The 22,950-nt window shown below is 34.3% G+C and overlaps 1 protein-coding gene across 3 annotated transcripts in view; it reads right to left on the bottom strand.

Moving 5' to 3' along the window:
* The window catches only part of AKAP9 (A-kinase anchoring protein 9), a 164,415-nt gene that overhangs the window by 39,137 nt on the left and 102,328 nt on the right, over positions 1–22,950 (bottom strand). For all 3 annotated transcript variants that reach the window (XM_008048614.1, XM_008048619.1, XM_008048626.1), the window contains 5 exons: positions 19,905–20,137; positions 6,124–6,286; positions 5,031–5,243; positions 2,050–2,282; positions 1,034–1,153 (listed from right to left, as the gene is read on the bottom strand). In XM_008048614.1, the coding sequence (XP_008046805.1) occupies positions 1,034–1,153; positions 2,050–2,282; positions 5,031–5,243; positions 6,124–6,286; positions 19,905–20,137 (962 nt within the window). The remainder of the gene's footprint in view (positions 1–1,033; positions 1,154–2,049; positions 2,283–5,030; positions 5,244–6,123; positions 6,287–19,904; positions 20,138–22,950) is intronic.

Raw genomic sequence — 22,950 nt, 5'->3', positions numbered from 1 at the left:
TGAACTCCTGGGCTTAGGCAATCTCTTCTTGCCTCCCAAAGTGCTGGGATTATAGGCATGAGCCACTGCACTCAGCCCTGACAACTAGAATTTAAGGAGATGAATGGAAGTGGAAAGAATGGAAAGATGTAGTGCAACCTAATCCACCAATGTGTTAGAAGTAGGAGTTGAGAAAAAGAGGGGAAGCAAGGGTAATTTTAGGTCTCAGCAAGAAGAAGGAACATGTTTCATTCTTGTCTTTCACTGGTAGGGGCTAATCAGGAATCAAGAGCCCTCTTTTGGACATGTTAATTTTGAGATATATACGTAGAGATAAAGTAGGGAGCTGAATATTCAAGGCTGTAGCTCAAAAGAGAAATCAGGGATGGAGCTACAAATTTGGGGTCATTTATGTACAATGGTCTGGGAAGAAAACACAAATAGGGTCCCAAAGCTAAATCTTGAGGTACAACATCATTCATTTTGGTTAGGTAAGGAAAAAAACAGTAGAGAAGAGAAACCAGGGGAATAGGTATGTCACAGAAGCCAAGAGGAGGAAGAAGGCTGTAATAAATGCCTCTGAATGGTTGAGTAGGATGGAGAAAAACAGGTGATTATTTTATACAGTCATGAGGCTCTGTGCAACCTTCACAAGAACAGTTTAAATGGAGTAGAGAGTACAAATCCCGCTGAGATATAAGGGATGGAGAAACATCACTGGAGTGGACTGAGAAGAGAATGGGAAACAGGAAAGCAAAGAGTGAATACAGATACTTTTTGATCAGTTTTGTTGAGAATGGGAATAAAGAAATAAGCAGGAAAGTTTATTTAACTGGACAATGCTAGAAGATATATACGAATGGGAACAATTCCAAATTTCAGTACAAACAATTTTTAGGGTTAATGACCTTCTCATGTTAAGTAATATTTTATTTTCTGATTTTGAAGACATATACAATACACAAAATTCACTTTTATGTTTTTCATGATATGCGTTTTATTTTACACTTGATACAAATTTCCATAAAGCAGGCACTTTCAGCTAAGTTCTTACCTCTCTAGTTTGATGTTCACTGATAGGCTGGAATCGAGGTACAACCTTAAGTTGCTGTTCTAGTTTCTGTATTTCCTGTTGGAATACATCTCTCTCATGTTCTCTATCAATGGCTTGCTCCTAAAGTTTAATAATACATAAATAATAATATTAATAGTAACTGAAGAAACAATATTTGGTGAGGCTATTATTTCTCTTACTTAAATTACAGGTTAATTTTGTCTGAAGACAAAATTGTTTTGTTTGAAGACAAAGGACTGATTAGCCATGGTATATTCCAAACCACAAAGGTCTAAAAAGATAGGTGGTTTTTTGGGTTTTTTTTTTTTGGTATGGTATATAGTCTATTTGGGATCTTCAACAAAAATTTGAGTATTTAAATATTATTTGAAGTACATTTCTTTTTTAATTCAAGTAATGATAAACACAGAATGAAAAAAATATTCACATTCAAATGAATTAAATTTTTTGGAACAAAGGAGGAATACTACTATAAAATAAGTGAAACAAATTGGTAAATAAATTTCTTTAATCCTAACCTACATTTTATACCAGAAAATTATAAGATGAGTAAGAATCTGATTCTCCAATCTATGGAGAAAACATTCGGCTTAAATAAAGCCCCAAAGAAAAAATATCCATGTGAAACTGGAGACTTAACATCTCTTTGGAACACAACAGCATGACAATGGTTCCAGTCCCATTCTAATACACTCATAGCTACCTGGGTGTATCTTTTGAAGGTGAAGCAGTGGTGGTTCATTATCTTAGGATCCTTACCTGCTCTGCCTCTGGTTATACGATGAGGTTCTTAACACTAAATTTGGAAAGGCTAACTGGTAGGGCTTATTCATAGTCTGACTGTACTGATTGTAATTCTGATTGCTGCACAACAAAAATTTGAATAATTTGTAGAATATACAATCGATCAAACATTATGCAAAAGATTTTCATTATTTAAAATCCACAAGTAGCATTCTACTAAGAAAATCAACAATCAAACTGAGAATACTTACATCTAAAAATTTTCTCATTTTTTCTAACTGCTTTTCCAGTGCTTGGTTTTGCTGTCTTAAATCCATTAGTTCAGCATTTTTTTCCTGTTCCAGCTCTATAAACCTACTGACTTGCTCCTCGATGTCTATTTCTAGAGCTTTCACTTGTTTTTGAAGGTCATCACGCACTTTCTCGGCTTGACACTGTACTTCTAGTTTTTCTTTCATGAGTTTTTCTGTCTCCTCTAGTAATTCTATATATAAATGCAAGAGGATATGAGTTAAATCTCAATGACTGATATTTTGATGATGAGAGCACCTGTAACTATGTCGAAATTCTACCTTCATAAAAGACAGAGAATATATATATATATTTTACACTGGGGTCTCACTCTGTTGCCCAGGCTCAAGTGCAGTGGCACAATCACAGCTCACAGCAACCTTGACCTCCTGGGCTCAGACAATCCTCGCTCCTCAGCCTCCCGAATAGCTGGGACTATAAGCACTCACCACCATGTCTGGTTAATTTTTTTATTTTATTTTTGTAAAGATAAGGTTTTGCTATGTTGCCTAGGCTGGTCTGGAACTCCAGGGCTCTAGCAATTCTGCCACCTTGGCTTCCCAAAGTGCTAGGATGACAGGTGTGAGTCACAGTATCTGGCTGAGAATTGTTTTAAATACACATGAAAAAGCAAACATTGTCTTATGGAATTATCAAAATCTAAACATATTACTACATAAGTAAGCAAGATAGTATTGGTAATATTATACATAATTAACAAAAAGAATATGTCCTTCCACTAGAAATAATATTTTTGTGAAAATAACATAGCAAATGACAAAAAAAACCTATTTTCACTATTAGGAGAAGAATAAAGTCCAATTAAATTCAAGCATAGAACAAACTCACCATTTTCACTACCTCAGGCAAAAATCAATTCACTCCAAGCCTATAAAGTCAATTTTATATGCACACAAAATACACATGAACATCAAGCACTGTAAATCTTTAACCAAGGCAAATAAGAGTTTCAGAAAAAAAAATACAACTATAACAGAAATTTCCTGTTAGTCTTTATCCTTATTAGAGCCATATTCCTGAGTTGCTTTTACATGCTTATGCATATGTCAATCAAGGGAAACTGGAAATGTCTAATAAGCAGTGTGGTATGGTGCTTAAGAGCAGACCGCGGGTCCAAATTCTAGCTCTGTAACTTACATCACTTGTGACACCTGACTGGCTGTCCTTCAGTTTTCTTATATGTAAACTGGGGATAATAATATTACTGACCTCTCAACTTTATTTTGGGATTAAATGAGTGAGTTTATATATGCAAAGAACAGTGTCTGGGGTATGGTAAGCACTAGGTTAAGTGTTAGTAGTTATTATTATTATGAACACATTAGTAAAGTATGTATGGCAAAAGTAAAACAATCCTGTAATGTAGAAAATGGAAAGAATATATCCCTAGAGTCTTTAAATTAACTGGTGTGCCACCAATGTACTCAGGAATCTGTAGAAAACAGCTTTCCTTTTAAAACAATACTTATATTAGATGTTAATATAAAAGTACATCAACTATAAAGACTCTTAATAAACTTTATTGATCCTTTTGCTACCATCATCTTGCATATTGATTTAGGAGCATTTTGAAAACTTGTAGATTTTAAGAGTTTAATATATTTGTAAAAGAAAAAGTTTGTTTTTTTTAAAACAGCATTTCCTTAGAAAAATCAAAACATTTCTAAGCTCTGTGCAAAACAGACATCATAAGATGATGGTCACTATGAATCTCAGCTGTTAATTTCAATAAAAATATGTATTTTATTGCTAAGAAAAGGTGTTCTGACATTGTTAAGAGAAACTGTAAGTATAAAACACAATTTCAAAACTGCAAAATTAGAGATGTTAGTTGGTTGAAAATCCAAAATCACCCATACAGTGGAGTTGTAAGTCTATCACCCAAATTGGCCACGCAATTGTATACACACACCTGTTCCAGGTGCTGCATCAACTGCAGCATCTACTAGTTCTAGGAGAAAAAAAAAACAAAAAACACAACAAAAATATAATTTATATGTCTTCTATTTCCTGAAATAGGATAATGCATACAACACACACACACACACACACACACACACACACACACACACACACACACACACATACACACACACTAAAGGCAAAATCTGAAGTCACTGATTATTATAATTGCTAATATTTTGAAAAGTTCCAATATTTCTTGAATATCTATGGCATGTATTCTTTCCACATGTAAAAATTCCAGCCCTAAACCTGTGTTAAACTAATTTGAGCCGCCAAATAATTTCACCATACTGCAAAAATGCATGCTGTATTTCTAAATTGATAAAATGAAATCAGTGAAACTACACATCTATAATTAACTACATGTATAATATAAAAGTGAGATGACATGATAAGCAGAACTTAAAAATCACAAAGACTGACATTTTACTATTTAACAAAAAACTTGAACTTCAAGATATTACTTACTTTCTAATTTAAGGAAAAATTAAAGGCTATTTGTAAATTTAAATATTCTATGAACTCCTATTTAGATGACCTTTTCAATTTAGTCTGCTTACAAGTCAAAATCCACTCTACCCGCTCAGTCAGCCTAGTGCCACGTCAGTGCTCTTAGTTATTTAATCCAAATATACATTTTTGCAGCCTCTCTATTAAAAGAACTAAATCTTATACAGTTTAAGAAATATCCTGCCTTATTATTTGTGGCTTTCTCTTGAGGCTGAGGTTTGAGTATAAATAAAGAACTATCTTTTCCTCTTAACATCTGCCAAAGGAAAAATAAAAAGAAAATCCTGATTCTGCAACATTGACTAGTAAGACATTCACCTATAAGGGAGATTTTCTTATGATTTTTCAAATATCTGTACAAAATACATGAATAACAGCATTAAAAGAGGAGAAAAGGCTACTTTAAACTAGAGGAAAGTTTTATACAAGTTCTGAAAATACACACGTTGTTCAGCTGGGCCAGCCTCTGCTTTCATAGCTTCCTTTTGTCTGGACAGTAATTCTCTTTCTTCTTGAAGTTGCTGCTGTTCTGCTTCCAATTCTTGCAATCTATTACTTGTACATAACAACTCTTGCTCAAGACGATCTATTACATCAGTTTTTTCCTGAATTTGCCTTTCAAAAAGAGACTTTTCATCTGCATAGCCATCAATAACACCTATAAAATAAAATGAACAGAGAATGGAATTATAATGCAATTCAAATTTAACCACTAGGTTTTAATATAAACAAAATTTTAAATCATTCCAACCTATTAAAAGGATTGAATGAATTTGCTGCTGACTGCAGCTACTAGTCTTTAATACGGTACATTCAATGTAGCCTTTTTTCTTGTTTGCCATTGTGCATAAATATAAAGTTTTTCTAAACTTTCTAGTACTTTGCTATACTAAAGTATGACATCATATAGGTTTAAATTATTTTATTAAACAGATATGAATAGATAGGTTACTGAAAAGTTTAATATAAATTAGATGCTTGTGAATTGAATCACATTTTACATATACTAGAGAATTTTAAATATACTAGAGAGTATTTTAAGTAATTCTAGTAGGCCAAAACCCACAACAGCAGCATAAAGAAAAAGAGTACATGGCTTTAGAGTTTTGAAGCCTAGAATCATCATTTAATGGTGACTTTAAACAATATAACACATCTTTTAGTTTCAGTTTTCCCACCTTTAAATTACAAGAGCTGTTTTAAGATGGTGAGATTATGGTAAAGACTTACTATCATCCATATATGTATTTTCTAAAATTTTTATTATTTCCAGTAATTCTATATACTCCTTATATAACCAAATATATTCTCTCTCTCTCTCTACACACACACACACACACAAACACACAAAAATACACAAATATATATACAAACTCTTTTTAAAATTGGAAGGAACCTTGAAGACAAACCACAACAACTTTGAAACAGTCACCCTAAATTAGAATAGACTGGTAGCTTTCAAGCCTGGCTGTGCATCAAAATCTCTATTTTAAGACTGAATTTTCTCTACCCTCAGTTGTCAGTGGCCAAGTACTCACCCTCAGCCTTACTGAGCTCCACAGCCAGCTGTTCTCTGGCCCTGGATTCTTCATGAAGACGCTCTCGCAGTTCTTCCTGACACTTAAGGCACTCTGTGGCTTCTTGTTTCTGTCTAAATGACTCACGCATCAACTCTGTCTGTGTAATTTTTGCATGTTCAAGCTGAAAAAGGAGGAAAAGAATACACGGAAGAAGATAAAGTGTGGAAATACTAGTGTCATTCGCCATTAGCACTTCAAAGAAGGGGGATTTTAAATTATTGAACTACAGTCATTTAAATATTCCCAGTACAGGCTAATATTGGCAAGTAGGATAAGTCATTGTAGACAAGTAGATTAGTTGTGCAGTTTTTCATTAAGAGATGAATTCTAGTTTTACTGGACAAAAGAATATACTTTTCTTGCTGGAAATCAACCACTTTAAATCAACAGATGTATATTCTATCATATAAAGGAATATATAATGTTAATAAAGCACAGGCTTCTACTCTGTTTGCTAAAGAAATTATGTAACTGTGGTCTATGATACACTTTATTTCTTTTATATTTAATACTTATTGATTGGGACTCCTACAATATCTACTGTATACTGGGGGGAATTTAATTATACATGATTAATACAATGGCATCAATTAAACTCATAGTGGCGCAACACAATTAAATTACATTTATAATCCATGTGCTTTAACTAAAAACTATATTTCTGTCCATTTGTGAAACTCAAGAATATTTGAATTTCACAGACTCTATGAATATCAAACTTACTTTTAAAAGCTTAGAATGTAGAGGAAGCATGAACTATAAACATAGTTTATGATACACATTGACTACATTCTTTTTTTTTTCTTTAATAGAATTGTGGTTCAGAAACAGTAACTACATTCTTAACAATTTTTAAGATGGTAGTACAGACTCAAGGCCAAAGTTTTCTGATTTAGTCACTGTTACTGCATCAGCTGTATGAAATTGCAGAAAAGCACTGTCTCTATCTTACTATTCTGGGTTTCTGATTATCAGTACTAGTACTTGCTTATCCCTTTTTGTGTAAACAATTACCTGAGGGGGGGAAATAAGCTCAAATGTTTCTAGTACTTAGTCCAAAATTTTTAGAAAGAAACATATATTAGTAACAAGTTCACAACAATGTTATAAGAATTTGTAAATTTATACATAAAGTACTCTGAGTCAGCAAGATAGTACCACCATGTTTTAAGCCTAAAATATGATCAAATATATCTCCAGGCAGACAGTGTTGGGAAAAACAAATATGATCAAAAGTAGTGGTTTCTAATTTATAGTCAGATATCAGTAATATATTATAAAAGTATAATATTTAATAATACTTTATTCTGAAACTAAAGACTTCTGCTCTTCAGATCTGCTATGGTATTTACCACAGCAAATGAATTTTAGAATTATTAAAGCTTTTTGTGGTCACTCTAAATCAATTTCTAAAATGTCCAGTATGCAATTATTCTTATTGCACTGGGATGCCTTAAATATCATTTACAACTTAGCATTTGAAAACAATATGAATATACACATAAGATTCAATGGAAAATTACACATAAATTTTAAATCATAAATTACTTCTTAAAATATTTGTGACAATATGTTGTTACCTCAAAAAGGATAAAACTTTACAAATATTTTTACTTTTTTTTAAACTGGCAAAACAGTATTTTTCTTCTAAATGTGAATATATATTACTTTTTATTATAAAGAAACATAACCATAAAGTGTGAACTAATTTATATACTACTCTCTTGAATTTACAGTCACAATCCATGTTTTAAAAATATACCAGTTGCTTTTACATATACATATACTGTTTTTCTGTACATCACATAATGATTGCCTACTGAATACATATAATTAAAAAGGATATTAATTTTTTTCTTTTCAAATTTACTGTAAATAAGTATTTGCTTCTAAGTTCTACTTTTTAAAAGATTTAACCAGCCTTATACTGCATATTTACCATAAAAACCATAAGAAAAAACTTCAGTTTCATAAAATAAAACCAAAAAAGGTAGAATAATCAAATACAGTAAATACAGCAAACAAATTTCATTTATTATAGTAGCAGATGATCTCATCTTTATTGGGATTAAGAGATTCCTTTAAATGGTAATCTAAATACTTCGGACTTTAAAAAATTTATTCCATCTAGTTAAGGTATCATTTATTTTTAATATCTATTCTAATATGAAGCATATAAAGATTTCATATCTATTCTAATATGAAGCATATAAAGATTTCATATTCAACATTTTAAAAGTATTTAAGAAACATCATTGCATTAAAAGTGTATAAAGGACCAGCAAATATTCTGACGCTTTAGTATAAAAGTTGCAGGAGAGGTAACAAAACTATTCTGAAAACCATCTGGTTTGTTAAATATTAGCTAGTATATTATAGTTAATGCCATGAAAGTCATAAAGAGTGCTGAATAGCTTCTAATTATAGTGAGTAACCTGTAGTGAATCATTCAAAACATATTTAAGTATCAAATAAACCTGATATACTAAATATGCAGAGATCTTTATGCTACTCTTATCCTTTACAATGTTTATAAAATACATATCACATAAAAAGCATTAAAGGGTGCTGTTCCACAAAATTTGTAGGCATATGAAAAACAGAAAATAAGTTCCTCAAATTGTTAACAATAAAATTAAAATTAGTATCCAAGTTTCCTTTTTTACTTGTCAGAAACATAGTTAATATGCCACATGATTGTAAACATTTCCTAATTGGCTCAATGACAACTCACTTAGTTGTTTTAGGTATCATAATGCCTATTTCCTCAAATATAATCATTCCATTTTTACTCATGACTGGCAACATAAATATATAAAAGCAAGAACTTTAAGGTCAAGCAGAGTCTTTTTAAACAACTTGCTTGGCATTGGAGGTATGTAATATTATCTCATTCTGCTTTCTGTAATTAAAAACATAGCCAAGTTGGGGCTCTTAGATCAAATTTAGCCCTTCAACATATCCTGGATGAATGAGCAGCAATACGCCAAACAACAACAAAACAAGGTTCTATTCCATTTAGCCTTAATAAAGACACTCAAGACTTCATTCACATTATACATAGTTTTTAAACTACATGAATTTTTTAATACTTACTGAATAAGGAGGGGTAGGCAGTGATATCTTAGAAATAAGCTTTAATATGTGCCCATTTCTTTTATGAATAAAATGAAAAATAGAAATATTAACAATTACTGAATTATTTTCATCCAAATGTTCACAGAGAGGAAAAGGATGTGGTAAAGGCACACGAGATTCAACTTCATAAATGTCTTCATCTTGTTCTTCCAGCCATGAGCTGAGTTTGACAGTTGTCAAATAGTTCCTATAAGAATCCATCCTAGAAGATGTAGCTGCCAAGCTTCCTCATTTGCTTAATCAGTTTTCTACTACATTAAAAAGTTCTTTTTAGTTCATGAAGATATACCATAGCAGTATGAAAATTTCTTTTTTAGCACTAACAAGTAAACATAAAATTAATTCAGACACTGAACAATAAAAGGAGTGGGAAGGTCCAAGGAAAAAAGTCACAAATTTAAAAAGCTAGATCTCTATTAATCTTTCTCCAAAGAAATCCGAAAAAAGACAAAAAAAGAAAAAATAAAGCAATCAAGCAAACAAGCCAACAAAAACCACCTTTTTAACTGGAAAAACTAAATCCTTAAAAAATACAAGAACGAAAATATAAGTAGCAAATTCATTGAGCAATAAAATGGCTTCCTGTATCAAAAACATCTGTGGTAATAAATAAGCCTTCAAAGCAGAACCTGGCAAGGAAGGTCAAGTTTTAAATCTCCATAGTAGCAGTCTTGAGAAATGTAGCTGCAACATTATTCCCCTTGTTCTTACAGCTTCACTCCATTGAAAAGGAAAAGCTTTTCTGGACTGAGCTACTCAAATAGCCTCTCATGCTGAGCCAAAGGATTCTAGTCAGTGTCCCCTGAGGAAAAGGTCAGAACAAAGGGTGTGGTTTAATGTCTTTACCTATATGTACACTGACAGGTGGAATGTGAATTAGTACAGCCACAAAAAAGCCTGCCAAACAGGATCCAAGTTCACATCAGACCTTTGAAAAGGGCATTCAGACCAGTTTATAATGTTTTAAAGATAAGTTAGTATCTTTCCACCTGTTAAAAAACTGCTTTAATTTAAAAATGTAAACTCATGTGTATATGAATAATCTATATTACTAATCAGTTATTCAAGTATATCAAAGAAAATTATTTCTGGAAAATTAAATCATAATTTCCTTTTGATATTTCCTTAGAAATACTATTCATCTTTCAAGCAGTCACTAAAACTAAACAGATAGTTTAGTTATAATCTATTTCTACACTGCTTATAGTGCATGCTAAGAAAAAGCTTTGTATAAAGCTGCACTGTATATGCCAATTGAAAATTATATCAATTAAGGTATCTTATGAACCCTCACTAAACCTTAAAAGCCTAAGTTGTCTGTAATAGCCTTCTAGTAGCTCTAGAAACCTGTGCAATAGTGAATCAATAATCCACTCAGAATTAAGATAAACTTACTTTTTAATATTAAAATATTTTCAATAATGAAGGCTGTTTTAAAGAAGGGAAAAAGCTTTCATTTTGGTATCCTTTTTCTGTCCAGTAACCAAATATCCTAAACTCACAAAGCCTTTATCTAAATGGAAAAACCCATACTAGGGCAAGCAGGTAATAATAAAAATCCAGTCTACATCCACCCTCACTAAATATAGTTTTTGAGAAAAGCCAGTACTCAATCCCTGCAAGGTAAACTAATTAGAACTGAGAAAATGACATTTTCTACAGAAAGCCCAGAATTGACAGGGAGATGGCTTGTGACTGGGGAGAAGCAGCTTCCTCTTGTATGTCTGGATTCAGCAACGAGAAATGCTTACTTGTTCGGATTTTTTATGTAACCCTCTAATGAATCTGTGAAGATGTCTTAACACCTAAACAAGACAGTGGCCTAATCTCATCACTGTCATCTAACCGTGACTTTAGAGAGGCTTCTGCAGATATAAATTATCAATATCCTAGTTGCTGAGCTTTATGGACTGGTGGGACCCATGCTTAGTATATCAAATACCCCTTAGAATACTTTCTCTGCTCCCTCTGCAGATTATAGAGGGAAAATCTAGTGTCCAATTTCTCTTACTTGAAGCAAAAACAAAAGCCTGCAGAAAGAAATATCTCTTTATAAACAGTAACATTCAGGTCAGGGTAAGAACTAACTACAAAGAAAAGAGAAAAACTAGAAAGGAAAAAGTACTCAAAAAAAGTAAAAGATTAAGATGATTTAGAATGAAGCAAACAGCCCTCATTACAGCAGCATATTAACTGATGGAATATTATATTAATTGATGCTCACAAAGATGACCTTGCAATAAAATAATTAAAATTATATTCTGTTGTTTTCATCCATTTTTCAAGTCATATAAAACTACTTCCATTCATGAAAAACAAAAAGCCCTAAGAGTATCCTCTTATATCTAGGAATATAGGTCAAGGTAAGAAACTAACCACAAATAAAACAATAAAATTGGGAGTGGGGAGAAGACTCAAAAAAGCAGTATTAGATAAAGATGATACAGAAGAGTGTAGTACAGCACTCATAACCACAGCATATTAACTGATGATAATATTAACTGATGTTCAAAAAGAAAACTCTGAATTAGAATAATTCAAATTATATTCATTTCTGTTTTCTTCCCATTTTAAAAAGCACATTCAGCTTTTTGCAATCAAAAAGATAAAACTGAATTACTTCAATTTTTAGAAGAACATACTTTTAATTATCCAAACTAGCTAATCGTTCTAGGTTTCAGATAATTAAGATTTTAATGTATATTTAAGGGCTATAAATTTGCAGTGTAGTTACATTTCCCAAACAAGAGAGAATTTACTTTAATCATATAATGTCAAGCCATCTAACCAGTTTTTCCTCATTAATCATCCCAGTGATTACAGTTATGTTTAAAACACCACAATAATAAAACAAAATCTTAACTTATACTACTGTTTTGTATCTTCAGACTGCTTTTTTTTTTTTTAGAGACATACAGTTTTTTTTTTTAGAGACATATCGTAGTTAACCTACGATATTTGAAAAACTGTATCTTGACTATCATAATTCTCAAATAATGAGAATTAGTAAAGTCATAAGTTTCCTGAAGTGAAAAATCATTCCACGGGAATAAATTACTTACTCATTAATTTCTTCCAAGACCTGAGAGAATCTCTTGGTAACAACCTCCTATGGCTCTAAATATTAATAATACCTCTAGACTCTGGACAACTAACTGTTGAAAGACCACTCCCATAGATCAAAATGATTTCTATTTATACCTAATCCAAGAGTCGAGAATCTGTGAAACCATCTTTCAAAGAAAACTTTTCTGCAGAACCACAAAGAGACTACTGAATAAAGACTGTGTTAGAGATTACCTTTCTCAGGGCCTCAGGGTAGTCGCTAAGCACTTTGCCTTGTATTATAAAAGTTATTCCAACCAATAGGAAACTACCAATATGTTGACTATAAATCTTATTTTATAGTCGCCTGTCCAGGCAAAAGAATTAAAATCCATCATAATAAATGTGTCATTATATGAACTTGGGCAGACCATTGGGAAAATCACCACTCAAATAAAATACATAAAGTAAAATACTCCTTTAACGTATATTATGAACTCAGTCTATAAGGCAGATACTCATTCAATGCACTGATTCTTCATAAAATGTTACCAATTATTTTATTGAAACAGGATATAACAGCAGGCACAGTAGCTCACACCTGTAATTCCAGCACTTTGGGAAGCGGAGGCAAGAGGACTGCCTGAGCCCAGGGGTTCAAAACCAGCCTGGGCAAACTGTCAAGACGTCTCTGGAATAGATTTTTAAAAAATAGTCTGGTGTGGTGACATGCACCTGTAGTTCTAGCTACTTTGAAGACTGAGGCTGAAGAACTGCCTTAGCCCAGCTGGTTGAAGCTATGGTAGCCATGATCATGCCACTGCACTCCAGCCAGGGTGACAGTGTAAGACTCCAACTCAAAGCAAACACACAAACAAACAAAAATAAACAGAACGTACCCGTAGAACCCAAAGCAGTCCAAAAATCTTAAAATTAAGTACAAAGTTTAATCATGTATCTTCCACTAAAATTACACAACACATAAAACCACATCATTGAAAAAGAAAAAACCAGAAATAACTTGGACTATTCAGGCCAAGACAGTGGCTCACACCTGTAATCCCAGCACTTTGAAAGGCTGAGGCAGGAGGACAACTTGAGTCCTGGAATTTGACACTACCTGGGCAATATGAGACCCTGTGCCTGTTTTTTGTTTGTTTGTTTTGCACAAAAAAACCCAAAACTCTGAATATTCAACAACACTTACTTAGATTTTGGGGTCTTGACAACGAAATTTACCTACCCGCAACCATAAGCCCACAATCACCTACAGAATCCCTCTCTCCAACATCATATTGGAGGCCACACTTTCCCCCTGGCTCTGGATTCCATCTTCCCCTACTCCAAGGAGCTGGCTCCACAAAGCCTTTCCCCGCACCCCATATCTTCAGCTTCTCCACTGCTTATCAACAAAAACTATTCTAACCTTTAAACTTGCGCTTTTAAAGCTACTGTGCTCTTGTTTTTTTACAGAGGTAAGTGGCATGAAATTGCTATTTCTATTTCTTCACATTTATTTCCTTAACTCATTAAATTCTGAATTCCTCTTCCACCATTCCATAAAACTGTTCACAGCTAAGTCACGGATGATACCCACTGAAATATCCAATGAACACTGAATCCTCAGCATCCCTGAGCCTTCCGTGGTAACTGACACTTCTGCAAACTCATTTGGCTTTTATGACACTACTCTCTTGATTTTCCTCTCACCTCTTATTCTCAATAGCTTTTGTAGACTCATCTATCTTTATTCTCTTTATTTATTTTTGAATCGATGTCTAATTCTGTCACCCAGGTTGGAGCACAGTGGCACAATCTTGGCTTACCACAGTCTCAAACTCCTGTACTCAGGCATACTGCCTGCCTCTTCCACAGCACCACGCCTGGCTAATTTTTCTTTTCTTTTCTTTTCTTTTTAAGATGAAGCCTTGCTATGTTGCCTAGGCTGATCTCAAACTCCTGGGCTTAAGCAGTCCTCTTGCCTCAGTCTCCCCAAGTGCTGGGATTACAGATGTGAGCTATCGTGTTCAGTCTTTATTCTCTTAAATGTTAGCATTCTACCAGCACAAAAAAATTAGTACTTTGCACACTCTCTAAAACCATGGCTTCAAATGCCTTTAAGTGATGCCAACTCCCAGTCTAGTCCTTTCCAAACACCAGACACTAGGAAACATCTTTCCTTGGATGACCCCTCCCATGCATTTCCATCTCAGCTTATGTGAAATTGAACTTATTATTCACTTCTTTTGTATCCTCTAAGTGAAATAACCAACACGAATTGGTCACTCACGGATTCGTACTTGGTTTCCTCCCCTCTTCCTTATCTCCACATCCCCTCAAATTAAACTTCCTAATTTCCAAGTCACAACTCTCCTGTGTTAACTTGATCTTATGGCTTCTCATCTGTAGTGTTCTAAGAGTCCTATCTCTCTGTACCTTCAGCACCTCTCTTTACCATCTTCCTGCCCATTCACTCATTGCATTGCTGCCTCAGAAATCTCTCTAAAACATAAATTTGGTATTTCTTTCCCATTAAAAATGACTTCCCACACTTTTCAGCATGAAGTTAAAACTCCTTAGTCTATAAGAACTTTGACATGTGACCACTGCCTATCTTCCTACTCTCAGCTTCCACCAGTTTCCCATGGTCCACCCTGGATATTTATAACACAAAACAGCCAGGCTCAGTGGCTCAGCCTGTAATCCCGCGCCTTTGGGAGGCTGAGGTGAGTGGACTGCCTGAGCCCACGGGTTCATCACCCGCCTGGGCAGCGAGACCTCATCTGTACAATAAATTAAAAAATCAGCCAGGGGTGGTAGCGCGCGCCTGTAATTCCAGCTACTTGGAAGGCTGAGGCGGAAGGATCGCCGGAGCCCAGCAGGTCGAGGCTGCGGTGGCTGGGAGCAGCCACTGCACTCCAGTCTGGGCGACAGAGTGAGACTCCAACTCAAACAAAACAAAACAAAAGAAAACAAAAAATTAACCCAAAACTATCTATATAGCTCTTTAAATACATCAGGCTGATGAAATTTACACCAACATGCTGTCTTTTATCACAAATTTTTTTCTTGACTGCCCTGTCTTTTATACACTTCTACTTGTCTTTTATATCTTTACTTTCTTTCCTCTTATTCTTTCTTGAATCAGGCTTTCACTTCCACTACTCCATTAAAACTGCTCTTGTAAACTCATCAATGACCCACAGATTTCAAAATCCAGTCCTCAGTCTTTAATTTACATGACCTATCAGTAATAATTGACAGGTTCATTCCTTTCATTTTCAGAGGGCAGAAATTGTGGTGGTTAAGGACAAACTGCCTGAGTTCAAATTCTAACTTTACCACCTAATTTGTAAACCTGGGCAAGTGACTTCTGTAACTAATTTCTATGCTTTTGCCCTGCAGGCCTCCCCATCCCCTCCCCCACTCCAGTCTATTTTTAACAAGATAGCTAAAAGTGATCATTTTGAAAAATGTTACTCAAAAATAATGATGCAAAGCTGGAAACAATCCATATGTCCTTTAAACAGAGAATGGATAAACAAACTGTGGTACATCAATATAATGTAATATTCCTTACCTATAAAAAAGGAACAAACTATTAATACACATAACAACATAAATAAATCTTAAATGCACTTTGTTAAGGCAATGAAGCCAGATTCAGAAGACTATATAAGGTATGGTTTCATTTATGACACTCTGGAAAAGGCAAAATAGGGCAGGGGTTGGAGGAGGAGCTGACTTTTAAAGAGCAGTCCCACAGAATTTGTGGTGATTCAACTATTCTGTATCATGACTGTGGTGACAGACATATGAGTCTATGCATTTGTCACAACAGAAAAGAACTGTCCACAGGAAGAATGAATTTTATCATATATAAATTTTAAGAATTAAGAATGTGAGTGAACCCAAAATGGAATAAAAATGATAACAAATAAGTCTAATTATATTAAAATGAATAACACAACCACCCTGAAGGAGTGTGAGGAAAAGAGTTAACCTACGATATTTGAAAAACTGTATCTTGACTATATATTATAAGGCTAAAGACAAAAAGTACTGCACTCTAGTTAACAAATTTGCTTCTCACAGGGTGTAAGTTAGCAATTCTGAAATTACTTTATATGTATACTACACTAAAGAAATAAGTAAAAATAATGTGGATAAGGAAAACCTAGTTTCTTACTTTTGGAGAACAAAGTTATAAAGGAAAAGGAGAAGGGTAAATGCATGCTGTGGTATTGGACTGGATCTGGAGGTATCCGTATAAACTTATGGGGTTTTTAAACTATACAGACAGACAGGTATTAATAGATATACAGAGAGACACATAAATATATGTATATAGATACAAAGGCTAGTATGCATACACATATCTTCAAACTGTCCACTAAAAGGACCTAGAAGTAATTATATCCTAGTAATAGTGAGCACATCTAGTACCTAGCTCTTGGCTCTCCAAGAAGAAACATAGGCTCCTCGGAGAAGCCATTTATTCTAGGACTGGCTAGGGAAAATACAAGATGGGCCTGGAGCCTCTTGGCGTATAGATGCTCAAAAATGCAAGTGCATTGAATGGGCACATGAGCCAACCTGAAAGTTTTCAGTGTCAAAGCTAGAACAAAACAGATAACTACAGTATTAGATTATAACCCACAGAGTAAAATAAATAGCCATGAGTCCACACTGATACTGATTAAATACATAATTTGTGAGAGAATAAACAGTTCTTATAGAGAATTCTGCAAATAAATAAAGGAAAACAGAAAATCACCATTAGAACATCACAATAATGGCAAGATTCACAAAGGGATGCAAAAATTAGTGGATGGGAGTTAAGGAGAAATAGGACATTCACACAATATGAATGTAACTCTCCCAAGACATTTCTCAATTACAAAGGAAAAATAGTAATGTTACAGTTGAGAAAATCAGCAGGAACTACAAGCAATGATGATTAATATTACCAGTAATAAGACACAACGTCATCATGTGTCCCTTGACGTGATATACAGAGAAGGGCACATCACTTTTGCGATATTCCTATAAAAAATGTGTAAGCTCCATGCAATCATGAGAAAACACACAACATATCCAGACTGAGCAAAATTCCACAAAATAACTGACTAGTACTTTTTAACTGACAGGGTCATGATAGATAAAGATTCAGGAATTATTAGAGACTAGAAAAGGCAAAGAAGATGTGACAACTAAATGAAATGTGGGATCCTGAAAAGCATCCTAAAACAGATGAAGGGCATTAGTGGGAAAACTAGTGAAAACCTAATGGTTTGTGGTTTAGTTAATATTACTAGTATTGTACCCGTTTTAATTTCTTCATTTTGATAATTATAATACAGTTATGCAACATGCTAACATTAGGGGGAGCTGAATGAAAGGTAAATGGAAACTTTCTTTACTATTTTAGCAACTTTTCTGTAAGTCTAACTTTATTTTAAAATAAAGTGTTTAAAATTGTCCCTTATCACTCCACATCTCATCAATAATTACATCCAAAGCTCTTTGTGAGATGGTTCCCAATGTCACTCTGTCCTCCTCGTCCACATTCTTGACACCCTCCTCACTCTAGTCACCTTGGCCTCTTTGTCAGTCACAAGATAAGCAAGCAAACTACCACTTCATGGCCTTCTTACTTGCTGTACCTCCAAATGAATCTTCTTCCCCCATTTATCTGTACGGTGGTTTTCCACACCTCCTTAAGGAATACACTTGAATATTCCATATCAAAGAGGCCTTCCCTAATTTTCCTATAAAAAATGCTCCTTTCCTCATCATACTTTATCTCCCCCTATTTTATTTTTCTTCACAGCAGTTATCACCATCCCACATACTAGGTACCTATAGACTGCTTGTCTCCACCATTAACTTCTAAGCTCCTGAGAGCAGAGATTTTGTCCATTTTGTTCACTGCTATACTTGCAATGTCTAGAATAGCAACTGTTATAAGTACTCACAATTTTACTGCATGACTGAATTATTCATCTCAAGCATCCAGTTTTACAATATACTTTGTCCCTGCCTTACCCCAAAATGTCAAATGCTGCTCCCTTAGTTTCAGAGTATCCTGCACAGAGCTATTTTCCTAAGTTTTTCTTTCAATGCAAGTGCAAAAGATATAGCAATGCCTACCAACTTTGTTTTAGATTTTAATAAGCAAAAAAAAATCAAGATTAAAGGGAAGTATTCTATTATAAAGAAGAACCAAATAATGACACATTTAAAAGTGGAAAACCAGTTATTTTACAAGCATATTAAGCATTATTTTTTGTCAATCAAACTACTAAAAATATTTATCAAGTTCAACTAATTTTAGTTATTAACGAGAATCTTCTGAAGAAATCAGTGGCATTAAACATCTATCCATGGAAGATTAATAACTGAACTAGTTTAAAAGAAAGTTTTACAAAGCTTCTTCTTCCCATTACCTTAAAATATTATTTAAGAATTAATTCATTTTACAACTATTTATGCCTACTGTCAACAACTAGTTCAACATTTTATATAGACGGCATTAATAGAGCACTTCAAAATTAAGCCAGCACAATGTGAACATTATACTAATAATCTCTAGATTAGTGGTTCTCAAACTTCAGTGTGTATCAGAATCACCTAAAGGACTAATGAAAACACAGGTTGTTGGGTCCCCAAATTCGGTAGGTTTGGGGTAGGGCTTAAGTATTTGCATATGAACAGGTGGCCAAGTGATGTTGATGTTGCTGGCTCAGGGTGGAACTTGGAGCAGACTCTGCCATTGGGCTACTGCTTTACACAAAGCTCTTATGATGTGTTCAGAGATATTTAAGTTACAATACAGTAAATGCTAAATAACATAGTGCTGATTTAGTATGTAACAAGTTGAGAATAATCTGGAAAATGTCACAGTCAGGCTCTTACTGTACCTCACTACCTGGTCACATAAACAGATGGTTGTTATGAGTTGTGGTCTTGGCCTAGGGAACTGAATGTTTCAAGTAAATTCTACACTTGACTGCTGGCAGTATTAAGAGATAATAGAGAAGTTTCTCTCTAATAGTATGTCAGAGCAAGTAGCCTGTAGAAATCAACAATCACTTCTGATTTATTTACCATTTTTCATGGTGCTTATCAAAAGTCAAATACTATACTGCACTGACTAGACTATCCATAATTTACAAAGGAATCAAGTAGCAGCCACAGTATTAACACTGGTCAAGATCCAGGTCAAAGGTAATTAATAGTGGTCAAGAAAGAAAAAGTATTAACAGTCGTTTTCATGGTATCAAAGAAAGTACAAATCATAAAAATTAAATACTAATATACCAGTAATAAGCAAAAAACAAAATAAACAAGAAGTAGGACCATGTAGGAATTCAGGATAAAATAAACTATACTATACAACTTTCACAGAATAAAAGGGATCATTAAGATGCATATGCATTCAAGCTTTAAAAGTGCTGAAAAGCAACCACTGAAAATATCTGTTAATTCAGGTGATGAGTGGGGAGCATACTGTACCTCAAACTCAGGGCATATTAGCAATATAAGGAGCTTACCTGACTACTCGTTTCACTTATAGCTTCTAGAAGTTTTTCAACTGCTGCTTGTAGTCGAGAGCTAATGTTCAACATAAATTCTTCATTTTCAGGGTCTACTTCAGTTCCAGCAAAACCACTCCTCACAAGCTGCTGTGACAGCTCTGTTCCTTCCTCAGTTACTTTTGACCACATGCTACTGTCATTTCTTGGTATTTCGCTTGCAGAATAAGAGGGGATGGATTCATCTGTAACTAGAATAACAGTATTTTAAATGCATAAATTAATAATAACTAATAATTATACTTTTTTAAAAAAATTATAAAACAAAATCAAAACTTGAAATCATACAAATTACAAGGTCTTCTAATAACATCCCTGAAACAAAACAAATAAAATAGGCAAATATAGAACATAATATTACGCAATAACAAACCAGTAAGAATGAGAAGGCTAATGTAAAGCTAGTAAGACTTTGCAGAGATTAATATTTGGGTTATTTAGTATTGCTTTATTTAATAAAAACTTTTTAAAATTAAATTAAATTAATTTATTTATTTTTGAGTTGGAGTCTCACTCTGTCACCCAGACTGGAGTGCAGTGGCCACTCCCGGCCACCGCAGCCTCGACCTGCTGGGCTCTGACGATCCTTCCGCCTCAGCCTTCCGAGTAGCCGGAATTACAGGCACGTGCTACCACGCCTGGCTAATATTTTGATTTTATTGTAGAGATGAGGTCTCGCCTGCCCAGGCGGGTCTCGAACCCGCGGACTCAGGCAATCCACTCACCTCAGCTGTTTTTAAGACAAGTTTCAACAGATATTTACTAAATGCCCACAGGTAGAGTTTGCTAAGTAACGGCGACACACAGTAACAAGATCTGGTTCCAATCCTCAAAGACTTTATAGTATAATAAGAAAACAAATACAGGAACAACCATAGGAAAAGGAAAACATTGTGCAATGGAATGGTACAGGTGTATGGAAGGAAAGAGCAGAACAAGTGTTTAAATTTGTCCGTCCGGAGCAGACTGTTTGATTTTTGAGCATTAAACACGGCTATATCACCTGCTCTGGCTACAAAGTAAAGGCACTAAGATAATCTCGCAGCTTGCTACTTTTGTAAGAAGCATCCTGGAAAAAGATTAGGCTAATGAGCACTTCTAACTTCACTATGCACCTTGTTATCCACATTATTTACACTATCCTATTCCTTATGTAGGGGAAATGAGTTTGTATGGGCAGAAGATAAGCTTTGGAAGTATTTTCTTTAAACTAAAAGCACAGGTTATTCATCACTGCTATGGAATATTCATCCATGGCAGTATGTTACAATCCAACAATGAAATTTCCTGAACAGGAATTACCTGTTTTCTTACTACATGTAGCACATATTTGTTATCAGCAACTAACAAATTTAACAACTTAAATCAGAGGAAACAATGTCCAAAGTACCTGGAATAAAACTTCAGTATGATACATTCACCCAGAAAAGAGCTATTTAAACTCATCCTGCGAAAGTAGCTGGGGCCACATCTATGCAGTAATGCTATTAGAGGCAGCTTTAGACACAAGATCTGAATTCGGCATAACTCAACATTCACTACGCATCTCCACTTTACAAGTCACCTACAGAGTCCAAAACTGCATTTTAGGGCACAATTTTAGATGTTTGCTATCACACACACATTTATCTAATTCTTAGTGTAACAGCTAATACAATTCTCATTTTGTATTTTTATTCCTCAAATTAACATCAACTACACTGGTATTTATTTATGTTACTCCACGTGTTCAAAACTGAATGCCCAGTAATAGGGATTCATACTTTATAAATATTTATGAGTTCAAAATGATATTGAGATTCAAAATACACACAAAGTACTGCAAAATGTATACTGCAAAATAATTAAGTCAAATTAATGTAGTCTAGAAAATAAATGATATTTCTGAAATATCATTTCTGAAAAGGTATGGAAACAAGAAATACTAATAGTTTTTAGTTTGTGCTTAAAAAACACTAAAAGTACTTATGTTATATATCACATCTTTTTGTGAAAAATTAAATGCATTCTAGTGACATTTTCTTTCTCATGGTTACAGAATATATGACAAATCTGGGGCAAAAGGAATAGTCTGAAATGATGGAAACTCTAGGGTTTGGGAGGCAAAAGTATTTGTGGAAGTGGAGATGAAGTAGGAGAGAGAACTAAATGAACGCGCTATAAAGTGTGCTGGATCCAAGTTGAGAATGACCTTAAATTTTACAGGAACCTTGGGGGTTTTGTTATGAACAAATGGAAAAGGTAATCATACTTTGAGCAGGAAGATAATATCACATACCTGAATCAGGAAACAAACTGCAGCAACGCAGAGGTAGTAAGTCAGAGAATTTTGTAGCAAATCAGAGGAGAAACTAATTACAAGCTATTTCAATTGCCCGGATGAGAGGTGATAACACGACTGAAGATGGTGGGGCTAAGGGGTGGTTTGGGAAAGGGCACAGGTGAGAGAAGACTGAATGTGTAAGACAAATATAAGGAGGAGGACAAATATAAGATGACTCTGGGTTTCCAGCTTAGATGACAGAGGAGTCATTAAGAGAAATACTAAAAAATTATGAGAAAGTAGATCTAGTAGGCATGAAAAATAATTAGTCTGAGGTGTTAAAGGGATATGTGGAGATGAGTCAACTGCTGGACTTCTGGGTCTGCACAGACTTAAGAGTTATTTGTAGAAAGGTGAGAGCTGAAACATTAGAAGTAGACACATCTGTTTTAGGAGTAATATTTAGTGAGATAAGAAAGACAAAGAAAGTTGAAGTCTCTGTATATTATAAGCTAAGAAAAAAACCTGTATAAAGAAAATAATCGGTAACAAATGTTCTAGGAGACAAGAAGAGAATGGTTTTTTTTTTTTTTAAAAGACTTCAATAAGCCGGGCTCGGTGGCTCAGCCTGTAATCCCGCGCCTTTGGGAGGCTGAGGTGAGTGAATTGCCTGAGCCCGCGGGTTCGAGACCCGCCTGGGCAGCGAGACCTCATCTCTACTATAAATCAAAAAATCAGCTG

Source organism: Carlito syrichta, unplaced genomic scaffold, assembly GCF_000164805.1.
Source record: "Carlito syrichta isolate Samal-C Ts95f unplaced genomic scaffold, Tarsius_syrichta-2.0.1 Scaffold47750, whole genome shotgun sequence".
Lineage (NCBI taxonomy): Eukaryota > Metazoa > Chordata > Mammalia > Primates > Tarsiidae > Carlito > Carlito syrichta.
The sequence above is the reverse complement of the archived record's forward strand: the minus strand, read 5'-3'. Positions and strand labels throughout refer to the sequence as shown.